We start from the raw sequence: 16,222 nt of genomic DNA, 5'->3' as shown, positions 1-16,222 counted from the left end.
TATTCCTACTCGGGGATTGATTTTTTTTTATATTGTCACTTTGATTGGTGTAGTAACACGGCAAGGCGCGGCAATTTAGTGCTTCAAGAATTCGGCAGAGAGGAAACCGAAGTTTTTTCATGAGAACGGAATGTTTTAGTACTAGAGGTTCTGATGTTCTCTTTGCTTATCCTGCTATGTTCAGAATACAGCATGAAGTTGAAAAATTATCCGGTAGGGATGCACTAATAATAGGGACAGAGAAAGGCGGAATTTCCATACTACTATGCGATGACGATAAGCAAAGAGATAGATACAATGTTTTTTTGCACTTAACTGTCACATTTTTGAAATTGGAACTACAACATATAATACATACAATTGAACTGAACAAAAAAGAATTACAGCACTTCTAGCATTTCTCCGAGCACAGGATACACCGTCCATTAGACAGCAAGGGCACAGATGTCTACGAAAAATGGCTACCATTACATCCCACTAGGAATCTTTACCGAAGAAAGATTTTTATCTTTAAAGCTTGCTTCCGAATCCCCTTTCTTTCAACGTCACGCCTTAAATGGTTGCGATTGAAAAATTTTTTACGCTACTTCCCGAAAAAACTTGGTGAACTTTAGTATTGTGGAAGTTCTAATTTATGTTCTTAAGACTTTTGAATTGTTTCAAATCTTGGTTTTAGTTTTAATTTATTTAATAAAAATAGTCAAACGGAAATATATTATTATTAAATTTCGTTGCTCTAGAAACAAAGCAATGTGCAGCGTTGAGTTTCGCCACTGAATAGGTAATGTCTCAATAATTCAGTACTGGGAACCGAAGTGTCTTAATTCTTAATGAGAACCTCGTCTTAACTAAATAAATTTTCAAATTTCCTCTGTAAAGCTAAAAAAAATATTCTAATTATCAAAGAAGCACCAAAATCTCACAAAATTCAGCTAAAACTCGGCGAATTGAAAGTGAAAAATGTAAATGGATGTCTACATTCCCTAGAAATTCCTTTATTGAATGCGAAGTAAACAAAGAGAGGCAAGCGTGCATATACGTTACACTGAACGAACTTTATTCTAATTTACACTGAACAAACCTGATTTTTTTGATATATTACTAAGACTTTTTCATTCTTGGTATTTTTCATATGAAATATTGTTAGTTTCTTTTATATATGTATGTATGTATGTTAAGTTTTATGTTAGATTTACTTTATCTACTTTGAGAAAGTTTTCTATTTTTCTTACAATTTCGGAAATCAACGAACCTAACAGGACTACTATTTAGTATATTAAAGACTACATATTATTAGCTTCACACTGTATTTCGAATATAGCAGAGTAGACAGAATTCTACGCCGCTCTTTAAGCATAACATATAGCATAAATATATAATTATATTTATGCTATATGTTATTTTTTTTTATTCATATTTGATATGAACAAAAAAAATAAAAACTGGGGCAAACGATGTGTCTCAACATTAGGTTCCCTCTGCTTACCCTGCTGTATGCGGGTTACAGCGTGAAGCTGATTTTTTTTTTAATAATAACCGAAACAGTTTTAGTAAGTTCCTACATCAGCTGTTCCTGGATGAAGTAAATTATTGATATCTTTACCATATTAAAATACATGGTTCATACAAAACAAACTTCCAAACTGTATAAGCCAAATTTCAGTACAGATTTTATGGCACTAGAGAGAGCAGTTTTAGTTTATAAAATATTCTCGTTATCCATCAAGAGGTGTTACGTAAGATCCTTTCTATGTCATTGTTACAATGTTTCTTGAAATGAAAATCTTGTAAGCAATATATATAATATTTTTTTAGTTTCACCCTGTATCCCGAACATATCTGGGTAGGCATAGGGAACCTGGGAACCTAGTGTTAATACTAGTTTTTCCTGTTCCTGTAGAAATTTTGGGGAATTAGTTCTCGCCTTCACTTTCGAAGGAATCTGCAAGTTAAATTTCAGAGAAAAGTTAAATTTCAACCACTGTCAACACGTTTCTACTGTACCGTAAAAATATCTAAAAGATACCTACATACTATAATATAATCAATCTTTACTAAGGCAGTGTATACAGGTGCGACAAACTAAGCGTAAGTGGAACCGATATTGGTTCCAATATTGACAGACTTTACTAAATACATATGGAATCCATCCTTTAGCTAAAATATCTTAGCAGCAGAGTAATACTGAAAAATATCAAAAATTTTAACAAGTTTAAAATTAAAATTTTGATGGAAAATAGGATATCTATATATTAATTAATACATGAATGATAAACTTTGAACTATTTTTAATGGGAATTATGAAATTTGGTACGCCCTAATCCCTAGATCATAAATTTTAATATAATATATGCCAGTGCCAACAGATCTGGATAGGCTAAAAAAAATTTAAACTAGACAATATCGTTGGATAACAAAATTATTACTTAAGAAGAAGTGGAAGTAGAAGACTTCTTGTCTAACTTCGATGTAATTTTATTTAGTACGTTTCTAAATATGATTTAGTAGTGTTAAACTGTTTGAACTCCAACAGAGCGGGGGAGATAAATCTTCATAAAGTATTAGCAACATATCATGATATGTTTTTTTTTTAAATGTATAATAAATTGAACGTATGACTTAGTGGTCAGAGCGATTGGATGATTTCCAAGAGGCGCAGGTACAAATCCCGCTACGTTTAAAATTTTATGTTTTCCGTCACATTTCAACTAAATCCGGTCCGTAGATTTTGCATGTAAGTGAAAACTAAAAAAGTTTTTGACTATTCAGAAGTGCTTGTATTTCAATGTGATCATCGTAGCGCAAGAGTAGATCGTAAATGGTGATTGTGGGTTCGATTCCTAACCCGGGGCCTTGGGTTCCAGCACTCAAAACGCAATATCTTGAAAATTCTGCGGAAAGTGGAGACTAAGTATCCCTCTACTTACCCAGTTACATGCAACTATATCTCGCATGAAACAAAAAAACCACTTCTAAAAATACAGTATAAATATAAATAATAAAATTTTGTATATAAAATTTTAAAATTCTTTGCGAACGCGATGTGAGCTCGTCGCGCGATGCTGTCTTCTCTTGTATTAAAATCTTTACCTCTCATGCATAACAATTTAAATGAAATTTCCGCATTTCGCAGTTGCTAGTTGTATTTTAGAACTGAGAACTTAATTTATTTTGCGGAATACATATTTAAAGGAAACTAGTTATAATCTTACTTACTGTTGTCTAATTAAATCGGGTAAAAGGAGAAAGATGTTTAAGTTAGTACATATAATTATTAGGAGTTTCAGTGACTAAATTTGTAATAAAACTTTATTTTTCTCAAACAGTTGCAGCTACGACTTCCTAGAGATCATAGAATCAGGTTTAGAGAATATAACAGAATACGCAGAGGACTGGGTCGCACACGATCATCATGGCTTCAGTTCAGAAAACGAGGTAACAAAAATAGTAAATAAGTTTTTTTTTTTATTTAGATTAAAATAAAATGTTTAATACTTAAAGAGCTAGTAGCCTGTGGTAGGTTGGTGCAAAAATTTATGCTCTTGATATTAAATAACAGTTTTTTGCGCCAATTAATAACAAAAATAACAACAGTTATTTCTCCAAGTACCTATATCTCATAATTGTGTACTATTTTCGGTTCCCACTTGAGGAAATCAAATATTTAATGTTTTCATTTCTTCTTTCTGGTACCATGGCAACGCGCGGCGTTGAATTCCGCCGCTAAACATATTATAACTCCACCAGAATTCAGCAGTGTGAAAGTAGGGAATGGGAAATGTTTTGATAACAATATAGTGTCTAACACTACATTCCCTCTGCCTACAATACTACTTGCTGGAAGCAACGTAACTCTAAAAAAATATATAACTTACACAACTCTTTCTCAACAGGTATGGGAGGAACTAGAAACTCTCCTCCCAGAGTCGGACTCCATCAGCGCGGGCTGGTCGCGCGATACGCACTCCACACGCGCGAGGCGTCTCTGCGGCGATTGGAGCGGGAAGCTCAAGCTGCTGCGGTACCAGTCGAGAGGAAACACACTTAAACTCCGCTTCCGGTCTGATCATTCCAGACATTACGCTGGTTATAGAGCTAAATTGACTTTGACTGACAGTAAGTTTTTTTTATTTTATTAATTGGTTAATAAATTAGCTGTAAAAATTATAATTCGTACAAAAAGTTTTAGTTGGGAGAACCTTGGTAGAGCGCTCCAGTAGACCGATATAAATAAAATATCAAAAATCTTCATTGATCCTGTGTATGCTAAAAAAGAGACAATTTTTAAGACATTGTGAGTTGAATGTCTTTTTGCCTTTTTACCAGATTGAAGATGTAACAATAATTTATTCCTCTATAGTGGGAATAGAACCCACAACTGTCGCGCTAAACAGCCAGACGATGTACCACTGAACTACAAGAGACTCAATCCCTAATTATCAATTCAAAACCTAAAATATTCAATTGTAGCTTTGTTCGTGTAGTGTAATAAGTTAGTTAAATATGAAACCATTTTATCGGATTATTCCACCAATCGGTTTTAGCAGTAATATTGTTATTAGAGGCTTTTGAACAAATTGAGGTCGGTTTGTATTATAAGCTTATTGGAAATGCTAAATTTTCAATCGTTAGATAAATGAAATCAATGAGAGAATTTAGTGATTATGACACTATCTAGAATTAGAACTCAATTTAGCAATTGTGGGTTTGAAAGAAATTATCCATAGATAAAGAAAACGAATGTTATTTTCAATTTTCGTGATACAATTGCCTAATTATACCTATTAAAATATACTTAATAGTAGTAAAAATATAGTAGTCATTAATAACACTAGGTTCCCTCTACTATGGTGTCTTAAATACCTGGTAGGTAGAGGGAACCTTGTGTACACCAATACTCACTTTCCGCCTAATTTTCAAGATGTGGTAAGTTGAATGGCGGAATTCAATATCGCGCTTTATCTTGATAACCCCAAATGAGAATTGAACCTACAACTATCGCGTTTAAGTCAAAAGCTATGCCGCTATGCCAGAACCATTTATTTATTTTTGTATTATTATATTAATTGACGAATTTCAACAAACATCGTCAAAACAAAAAATCATTTACCATCAAAGTATCGCGAAGAACAATGTTTTTCAATTCCAACTTACCAGTAGTTCTGTTTCCGTCAACTTTTCAATGGAACGGCGGAAGTCGCGTCCACTACATACAAACTGGGAACTGCACCTTACAATACGGCTTTAATTTGCTTCTCTCATAAACTTCGTTATTCTACTTCGAATAAACTACTTCTACTATAGGTACTATAGTCTATAGATTGCATAGACTCGATAAGCGCTAGCGAGGGCGTTAATTATTATAAGCTATAACGATAACAAAACTTGATTTAGTTATTTTAGTCCATGACTTAAAATCGATACGTATCTATGTTTAGAAATATCTAATGATATAAATTTTCAATATACTTAATGCCTTAAGTTAGGATAATTGGAAAGGTGACTTAAGATCCTAAGAAGCATGAGGTCCACCCCCAGGGCATGTTTAAGAGGTTGATGACGTTAACGATTGGCAGAGATTGTATTGTTAGGAGGCAGTTAGTCAGTGCAGTCTGGCTGCCCTTGGGGGGCATAAAGCACGAATATAAAAAAAATTGAAAATCTGTCACTAGTTTTTTGCCTTTTAAGGGTAGATGGGATTTATGCTCTTGGTTTTTATGATGTGACATCTCCCAGAGCAATCGTTTCAGCGAAACGCGGAAACTCAGGTGCCTTTGCCTATTTTATTAGATGCGAGTTAAAACGTGAAACATCAATTGCTGGGTAATCTGACAGAGGGAATCTAGTGTTAAGGGGATCTTCTGGCCAATGTCCGACACAAAATCAAATTGAAAATAATTAATTCCCCGAGTGGGAATCAAACGCACAGCCGTCGTTACAAAAACTGAACGCTGTGTCGCTGCGCAACGATGGAATCTCGATCATCATCAATTTAAAATTTAAATTGATTTGAAACAGCTTTAGATTTCAAATGTCACAGGGCCATTTTTTGATAAAGTTAGTAAATTGATTCACGCCATTTTGCACACAAACTTTTGTTGGATAAACTAACGAGTGTAGTAAAATATAAAACAAAACAGCAACCTCTAGCCTATACTAGAGTAGAGGTACAGTTTCAACAAGTATTTCCAACTACCCACTGTGGAATAAACTGGAATAACGCAGTCGCCCGATCGATGCATAAAGACTTTTAATTAACTTTTTTTCCATTTCTTTTAATTTTTAATGACGCTCTATTATAGGGGAATTACCGCTCGATTTGTTTAATTTACATTCGATTTAAATGCGCTTGGACAGTGAGTTTATAAAGCGTTTTTATAGTTTTAAAAGCTTTCAATAATATGTTTTTTCTTCATGCATATTTCATTTGTGATGAGAGAGGCGGGTGGAAACTTAGTTTGACCATCGAGAACATACTATTAATGTTCTTTTAGCTTCATAGCTTTAAGCTACACTCCTCACACAGCAGGGTAGACAAAGGGAACGTAGGAACCTAGTGTTAAGTCACTCTGCTTCCACTAATGAATAGTGAAAAAAGCTTCACGATGTATTCTGCACTCAGAAGAACAGGCAGAATGAACCTGGGTATAAGATATTCAATTTAATCGCCTCCGGACCCAAAATTTGTCATTCCTCATACACAAAAAGTAGACATTTCCATTTGAACACGCGGACAAAGTTGCAGGTACAAACATCTAGCTTAAAATATATCGATAATTATACCAATTATGCAACATCGCTTTGCAATACAAATTACCGCACAACTTAATAGGCTATTAACGACTTTAATTATTATGTCTAGACTGTTCACTAAATTATAGATTGAATTTAACTATTTAAATAATATAATATTAATTATTAACTTTTAGCTTAACTAAAAGCAGATAACGTAACGTCTTAATATTGGATGCTATATTATACCCACACACATACTCGATGCAACACACATAAACTTGAAATACACATAAACATACACACACACACATAACCAACCACACACACGCATACACAAACCCTACACAAACACACACACACACACAGAAATAGCCGCCTCTGCGTCGCACAGTCAAGTAAAAATACATTTGTAATTTACGAGAATTTCTCTAAGCGTGATTCAAAAAAATATATAAAAAAGAAAATCCTACGTTCTCATTACCCCTATTCAGAAGTGAGATCGAAAGAATTCGCATCAAATGAATTTCACCGTGTACTCCAATTTAGCTTTAAATCTGAATCAGATATTAAATAACTCAAGGAGAGCTGTATAGATATGAATAGTTCTAGATTGCTGTAATGCTTGACATTCAACGGTTATAACTTTTTTTAACGATTTTAATGAGATAATCTAGGCAAAGGCCCCGGGCGTTCGTTTTTATTGTCTTTTTCTGTTTCATGTTCCAGTAAGTTGGAACTAAATATAAATATTGAAGCATGTAAGTGGAAAAGCAGTTTTTTTTAGTTTTTACATCTAATATATCTAATTAAGACTCTTAAACTGAAGTGTTTAATATGAAAATTAGTAGCAATGTATATTTCATAATCGATTCAAAATCTTTGGTTGAACGTAACGCGTTTCTCAGGAACCACTAGTTCGAATCAAAATATTATTTTTGTGTTAGATAACCCAATTATGGAGAAAGGTTAAAGATTATAATTTATTATGCTACGGCAAGCAGGAGAGTAATAGTAGTGAAAAATATATAAACAAGATCTTAGAGCTTAATATTTTATTCAAGTGCTACGACAATATGACAAATGGAGAGCTCTACAGTCCTCGATGACACTTAATGTTATTAGAAGTGGTTCTTAACTTATCATTTGTTTTATCGACTTTAGTGATACTTTTTAAATGGTAAGGAAAAATATTTGTTTTCACGTGGAAAAATCCTTAGAGAATTATATCATCCTACGCACGAATATGATGATAAAGAAGGTTGGGCAAAATCCAAGAAAAAATAATTTTGATTGGCTTTTTGAAACTGCGCAAATAATAATTGGCTAACTCTGACTGACTGACCAAACTACGGTTGGAATGCTGAAATTTACATCATTAAATTGTAACAGACTTATAGCCTGGAGAAAAAACTGTAAGTTAATTTATTAATATAAGTTTCATACAGAGTGAGACGTTTGGTTCTACCACTTAAGATAATGTGTTCACAAATTTCATCTCTTCTTTTATCCATGCTAACTTTTTTTAGCTTCAGGCTGTATCCTGCAAGTAACAGAATAGGTAGACAGAACCTGGGAACCTAGTGTTAAGATCTTTTCCCATTTAGACCCTTCCGTTCCCATTTTCCATATAATTTTTGAGGCATTGCATGTTGACTGGCAGAAATGAATGCCACGATATACTTTGTTACGAGATCAAGAAAATCTAAATATGAAATATTTCATTCTTCCAAGTGGGAATTGAACCGACAATCGTCGCGTTTTACAGTCGCATGCTTGGGTGCCACGAAGGCGTCTGGTAAATGTAATTCTTTCAAATAAATGTTTAAACATATCCAATATCCAAAAATAGCTTATCATCGTGTAAAAATCTAACTGTCTTCCTCAAAATCCTGTAATCCAACAACCCTGGAGTTCTCAGAACGAGATTATTTACATTCACGTTGTTATGATAATGCGTAAGACGGTGGGCTTGTCGTGTTCAACGTATTAACTTTTGAAAATGCCGAAACGTTTTCATTTTTAGGGTTCCGTAACTCAAAAGGAATGAAAGAACGGTACCCTTATAGAACTTATAGTTTGTTGTTCGTCTGTCAAGACCATTTATCTGGAGATCACGTAGAGTTGAACTGGGTGAAAAGTGGAGAATGGAGAGACAACAAATCGATTGCGTATTCAGTTCATAACCTAACCGCAGCGACAAACCATCATTTTTCATACCAACGTTTGACCTCTATTTGCTCTGTAGATAAATAAGCGGAACAGTTACGGGGGAAGGCCTGTCCTTGATCTATTTCAAACGTTTTCGGCTTTTATCTTGATTCAAACGAAACATTGAGTTAAATTTAACGAATTATAATTTAAAACAAGATAAGAATGGTGTACTCTACAGATATTTTCTTTTATGGTGGAAATTTTGGTATACTTTTATATATTAAGAAATTGAGAAGTTAAAAATTTCCGACCAATGTTTATGATGGTGATATTGCTATGCTTTGTGGACTTTAACAAAGTTGTTTGACCCGTCTGTCTGTGTGACCGTCTGTGGAATTGAAGCTCCTGAAATAATAAAGGATTTTATTAAACCGAATTAATAGGGCTAAATCGTATTTTGGCGTACGTTACCAGTACAAATACAATACCTCTACAATATACACCCATTCCCCAAATAACACACCAAAAATCATAAGTTGGCATCAATGATAGCAATATCCTGACTCACTTACACCAGGCCTCGTCCCAAAACAACTGAATACCATTTCCATATTTACATCATGGACTGGCTGTCTTATGTTTATCTTCTCCGATGCAATATCGAACAGTAATAACTTTCGCAAGTTGCATGAGAAGTGCTCAATAAGTTTTATATGACATGTGATATATGTGGGTAGTATGAGGAATAAATGTGGTTGGATTATTATGCCGCTGCTTCCGCTTTATTTGTATTGCTTGTAAGATATACTCGTAGTTGTTTTATTATGCTTATTTTATTAGATAAATTATTTTATTTTTTTTCGTTCTGGCAACAAGAGAAAATGCTGAAGACGCATCTATCCATCCATAGTTACTTGTAAATTTAAAAAATCAGCTTCACGCTGTATCCCGCACACAGCAGGGTAGGCAGAGGGAACCTAGTGTTAAGACACTCCGTTCCCCACTCTCTGCCGAATTTTGGAGGCATTGCGTGCTGAGTGGCAGAACTCAAAGCTGCGCTTTACCTCGACACCAAAGTGAAAAAATGGAAATATAAACGTAAATAAATATTTCACTTCCTCGAGTGGGGATCGAACCCACAGCCAACGCGTTACAGTCTCACCCTTGTGCCGCTGCGCCATGACGGCCTCAACTATTGTAAATACTTGTAAATTAATAGAAAATTGTTAATTCTAATAAATCTGCATGTTTAAAATATAAAAAGATTATTTTTTATTAGTAAAAAAGTACTACAAAAGTCTTAAGCTATAATAGTATAAAAAAGTTTTGACGACATTTTCTTTGTTAGCTATCACCATCTTCTTAGCATATTTCTAAAACATCAGCTTTCATAAGCATCGTATAGCCATAGTAAGTTACAGTGAGTTAATGCTTGGATGTGCCTGTTTGAAAGACGTATGAAAGGCGGCTCGTCCGTAGAACGCTTTATTCATAACTAATATAACCACAATTCAAAATTTATTTGAGACTAAAAATTATTTACTCTAATATTTCTATTGGTTGTGGTGCAATGGCCCAGCGTTTGACTGTTAACGCGACGGTCGAGGGTACGATTCCCACGCGATTGAATTACTTTCATTTTCTGGTAACAAAACAACGCACTGGTGCGTGGCGCGATGGCGCGTGGCGTTGAGGGCCGCGTTCCTCTGGTGGAAACAGTAAGAAAATAACCTACAACAGTGCCACGCAGAGAACCTAGTAATAGAACATTCCGTTGTCGATTAATATTTCCGTTCTTTACTTTCCGCCGCATTCTTGAAGCAATACGTGGCGAATTGCGGAATTCATCACCGCGGTTTGCCTCGGTAACAGAGCGAACTAATGAAAATATTAAATATGTCATTCCTCCTATTTGGAATCAACCCCATCCGTTGCGTCTACAGTCGCACGTCCTTGAGCCAAGACCTACTATTGTTTCTATTGTTAATTGTGTTAATTTTCAAACACTTATAGGTAACGCATTTAAACATATGTATGTATATTTCATAATTAACGTAGGTTATATTATATTGTACATATATATTAAAACACACAAGGCTTCTATTGAATAATAGCAAGTAAATTACATTTCTAAATCAAAGCATACATGAGATCGACAAAGACAAAGTGCTGGCACGATCGATGTTGAAACTTTGAACTCTATAATTAACTCTTCCTTCGAACTATGTGAATTATACGCTTAGCGCAACTATTGCAGTTTGCATCTAATTAAACAAAAACAGTATGCATGCAGTATTAAGGAATCTATCGAATTCTAGTTTAGACATTTTATGTACATATATGCTACCACATAACATATATTTTAAAGTGAACTATTTGAATTTACGAAGGTATAGTTAATTTTTCTAAATGCATGATAGTAGATAAAAAAATAAAAAAAAGCCAGCTTTTTGTATCAAGTATGCCCATGTGACATGTTACATGTGCATCATATGAATGTTGAATTGTGGGTTCGATTCCTACTCGGGAGAATGAATTTCATTTCAACTCCATGTCACTGCCACTCAATGTCTCCAAAATTAGTCGAAAAGTATGGAACGGAATTTCTAAGGAAGTAAAGATCGAGAAGCTAAAAATCCCAACTCTATCCATACAGACTCTTATTTTTAATTGTCGTAATAAGAAAATATTGCATTTCAATATCCCTTTGTAGCACAAAGCGTGGTCACATTATTCATGAGGAAACGTTTTTAGTGCTCTCGGGCGGGAGCGGGCTCCAAGAATCAACATTTGGTTTTAATGTTGTCTTAAATGATAAAAGGGATTCGGTATTTTGTCGTAGGGCTCTCAATCATAATGAAAAGCATATTTGTCGGTAAATATTCTTTTTTAATTTGGGTAGGTAAGGAAAATAATTTAATTTTGTTATTTTGATTTGGTTGTGGGTTCGATCCCCACAAGTGAATGAATTATTATTTATTAATATTTTCATTTCTTCGCTCTGGCACCAAAGCGAAGCCGATGTTGAATTCCGCCACTCAACACATATTGCCTCGAAAAATTCGGCGGAAATTAAGAAACGGAGTGTCTTAACACTAGGTTCCCTCTGCTTACCCTGTTGTATGGGATTCAGTGTGAAGCTGATTTGACGTTTTTCTTTACGTGTCCTCTTATATATTTTCAAATATTTTGAGTGGTGAGTAATTAATAATTGAGGCGTGGCGCAGTGGAAAAGCATCTCTTTGTAAAAGCGATGGTAATAGGTTCGAGCACCTATTGAATAATTTATTTCCATTTTCCAGTTTTCAAAGGCAAATCAAAAATTTGGGCGAAAAACAAAGACATGTTCAGGTCTTTCCCTACTGTTCAAACATTTCTCTTACCGTGTGCTCTATAGTTATATAATGTACTAGTGGACCCGTACGCGGCTACACCCGCTTGAACTATGCGAAGATTTATTAAATATATTTATGAAATTATTTTCAGTTTTCAATAGAGAGATGCGTTAAGCAAGTTCATTTTGGGTGACGTTTTCTAACAACAAACTTTGCAAATCGTTGCTTAGCAACGATCGTTATTATTAACATGGCGGAATAAATTGCATGTCAAATTCATAAGTATTTTAATATATTGGTTTACACCGGTAATATTACAAATATGAGAAAAAAAGTATCCTATATTCATCCCGAGACCCTCAAGTATCTCTCTATGAGTATTTTATCACAATAAAATTAGCGGTTTGGCCCTGATTGCGTAAAAGACAGACAGACAGACAGAGTTACTTTCGAATTTATAATATAGGTATGGACATGTATGCGAGTTAAAGCGAATAATTAATATTGCCACATTATGTCTAAACCATAACGAGGAAGAGAAAACTTTTAATACCATTATTTCGTCGAGTAGAAATTACTCAGGGATGTTCCAACTGTGCTAATATGACTAATTTAATTATTTACTAGAAGTTTTAAACGACATAATTAAAAAAATAATTATTTTAAATATTTTGATTTTATATATTTTGAATTAAAGCCGTTGTGGGGCAGCGGGAATTTAATTATTATCATTGCTTTGCTCTTGTAACAAGACAAAGCCCTACGTTGAGTTCTTCTACCCAATATGAAATATCTCATAAACACGACGGAATGTGTGGATCGTGTCAAGTATATTTATACAAGGGTCCCTAGCTTATTTTTAAATATTTTGTATTTTATTTTTATTTATTTACATATTATTGTTTTCTTTAACAGCGCAGTCTTGTATAGACGTGAAGCAAATTTTGTTCAACGGCTACTGCTATCTGTTCTCGGGGTACCCTCAGGCGTCATGGACCACCGCAAAGCAGGTAAGTTTTAAAATTTTATTTTTATTTAAATACTAAAAAATCTTCTAAAAAATGAACACATCAGAAGTTTTCGTCAATATGTCTTTTTTGTTTTTCTTTCTTATGAACGACAATCTTGGATCACCGTCATAGCGTACACCTGCATAACTGTAAACGCGGCGGTCGGGGGTTCGATTTCCGTTCCACACTTTCCGCCCAATTTTGGAACCTTTCCTAGTTTTAAATTAAATCATTTGTGAAATATTAAGATTTTTGAGCTTTAACACTCTTCATAATTTTCGCCTTTCCTACATTTTGAATACAAAACCTAAAAAATGTACTAGTATATATTTAAAAGAAATTACCAAAAATTATAGCTGTTAAGCGATAAATGTGATCCAATTACTTCCGAAATATAGTCCATTAATGTAACGAGCGTAATTCGATTACTTTGACATTGTTTCCGAAATTTCTGACTGCCGAACGCTGTATAAGCTTTATTCGTTTTGAAAGAAACGAGTATAGTGATACATCACTATTACTTTTAGTTCTTTTGGGACATGGCTTACTGAATATTATAGTTGTGGGTTCAAAACTAATTTAACAAAATCTATGAATATAATATAATATAGAAATTGAACTGATCTCTATCTGCAAATGGAAGATACATGAGAAAATGTACTGTTAGGACATACTTATCAAGGATATGGGACGAAATCAAAACCAAAACCTGTTCACAGTCCTAAGCTGGTTCTCCTGCACCACGACTGGCCCCAAATATTTATTTATGGATAATTCGTAACAACGTTTATTCATCAAATACATATTTTGTAATAAAATATTTTCACATTATTCAGTCTCGCTATATTTTCAATTCTAAATACATATTTGAGATGAAAATTACTGAAGGACTTTTATAAAAGAATAGCTTTAAAACGTTTTACTTTTAGACAGTTGAAAGTCACAATATATTTTCTCAGAATATTAGAATGTTTCATGAAATACATAAGGGAAAAGCTAGTGTTTCTCGTGCCATACATTTATATTATTCATGATATTTTAACATTTTGTTAAGTTAACATTTCACATTTTAAAAGAAAAATATAAAAACCCAAGGCGATAAGGCGATTAAAAGAAGGCGAAGAGATTGTAAACATGGCGGTCCAATTCCCACTTGTGAGATTAAATGTTAATGAGAGCTGAGTGTCTTAACATTAGGTTCCCAGGTTAACCCCGATTATCTTATCCTGCTATATGCGAGATTCAGCGTGAAACTGAAAAAGAAAAAAATAAGCTCATATATTAAAGGTTATTAGTAGCTTCAACCTTTATAACAAGAACATCATTCAAAGAGAAACCAAAAAGTTTCCATACAAAAGAGATTTAAGTGTGTCGTTTTATCCGAATAAAGAAAATCGTATACAATACGCTTGTGAGATACAGTTGTCTACGGAGTTTTATCTCGCGGGAGTGTACTTCCACGAGATGTTTTCATCGGGATGCTGGGGAACGAGTAGTTTTGTTATTTGGATATTCTAGTCTACTTTAGCTTGTTTCTCCAGTTTATTGTAATTGAGAAATTTGTATTATATTGCAGCCGTAGTGGTGGTCTGGTTGTGTACACGGTCATTGTGAATTTGATTCCCACTCAAAGGAGATACCATAATCTATAAAAATTGCAAAAATAAATTCTCTTGCATGAGAAACCACTCGAATATTGATTTTAAACTTATTTTTAATATTGGTACAAAAAGTAATCAAAGTCAATTATGTAGTCTTATTTTCGACATTTTTAAAGTATTATGTAGTCTTAGAAATTCATTATTCGTGTTGGAAAGTTGGGATAAAAGCCTTTTTAAGACATAATACAATCAAAAATGAAAATAAAACAACTTTATACTTTTCCCACACAGCAGTGTAGGCAGAGGGTACCTAATGTTAAGAGACATTGCGTGTTAAGCGACGGAACTCAACGCCGCGCCTTACCAAAGCGGAGAAAAGAATATTATAATACAATCAGTTTAACTATCACTTTACAAACGCTAGCACTGTATACAAATTACAATATTCAAAATAAATTGCAAAACGAATAAGCTCCAACATTATTCTACGTGTCGATAGAAATGTGCTGCGATATTCCGAAGAATTTCAATGTAAATGGAGACCGCCGGCTTATGATGAAACGATGCCTTATTTATGATTCTATATCTTTTGTAATACCTTTATATTGATTTTGAATACTTAAGTTGTATTAACTATACCTAATATTTTTATTAAACGTGAAAACTGATTTACTTTTTTAAATATACCTATATATATATATATATATATATATATATATATATATATATATATATATATATATATATATATATATATATATATTTCTATCTATATAAATTTTTAGCTTCACATCGTGTCCACTTAGCAGAGAGCAGAGGTAACCTGTGAACTTAGTGTTAAGACACTTCCGTTTCCCATTCTCAGCCAAGTTCTGGAGGCATTGTATACTGAGTGGCGGCGCGAACGACGCGCTTTGTCGCGCTGGTTACTCCTACCTACCCTGCTGTAGCTAAGAAAAATATATTTTCCTCCCTAGGTATCCAATAAGTAGAAAGGATGATGTGACCTATGCCTATTTTCGCTAATCTTAATTAATAAGGATAAATATAAAAATAAAAACAAATTTTCCAGGTTTGCGAAGGCCTCAACATGCATCTATCATCCGTTCATACTCCAGAAGAAGAGCGCTTCGTAGTGACTGGTATTCGGCAGAGCAGCGACTATAGTGCTGGCGCTATATATTGGTTGGGTGGTAGATTGGACGACAGCGCTGAGCTCAGTTGGGTTGATGGTACCACCATGGACTACCACGCCTGGCCGCCGTATAATGATACTGAGGAAAACGATGATACTTGCTTGGGTGTGCAGGTTAGATTTAATATTACTTAAATGAATCTCCGTTACATTGTGAATACAAGAAATTTGGCCAAATATTATTCAAATATCAGG

The 16,222-nt window shown here is 34.0% G+C and overlaps 1 protein-coding gene across 4 annotated transcripts in view; it reads left to right on the top strand.

The window, feature by feature from the left end:
* LOC146537473 (uncharacterized) overlaps positions 1–16,222 on the top strand; it is a 223,246-nt gene that overhangs the window by 190,054 nt on the left and 16,970 nt on the right. For all 4 annotated transcript variants that reach the window (XR_014878103.1, XM_085187608.1, XM_085187607.1 and 1 more), the window contains exons 9-12: positions 3,327–3,435; positions 3,894–4,116; positions 13,137–13,231; positions 15,905–16,141. Coding sequence is in view for 3 of the 4 variants with exons in the window: in XM_085187608.1 (XP_085043734.1) it covers positions 3,327–3,435; positions 3,894–4,116; positions 13,137–13,231; positions 15,905–16,141 (664 nt within the window). In the remaining variant the exon portion in view is untranslated. The remainder of the gene's footprint in view (positions 1–3,326; positions 3,436–3,893; positions 4,117–13,136; positions 13,232–15,904; positions 16,142–16,222) is intronic.

The sequence above is a fragment of the Heliconius melpomene genome, chromosome 7, assembly GCF_056956725.1.
Source record: "Heliconius melpomene rosina isolate 202511_hmr_F chromosome 7, ASM5695672v1, whole genome shotgun sequence".
Taxonomy (NCBI): Eukaryota; Metazoa; Arthropoda; class Insecta; order Lepidoptera; family Nymphalidae; genus Heliconius; species Heliconius melpomene.
The sequence above is the reverse complement of the archived record's forward strand: the minus strand, read 5'-3'. Positions and strand labels throughout refer to the sequence as shown.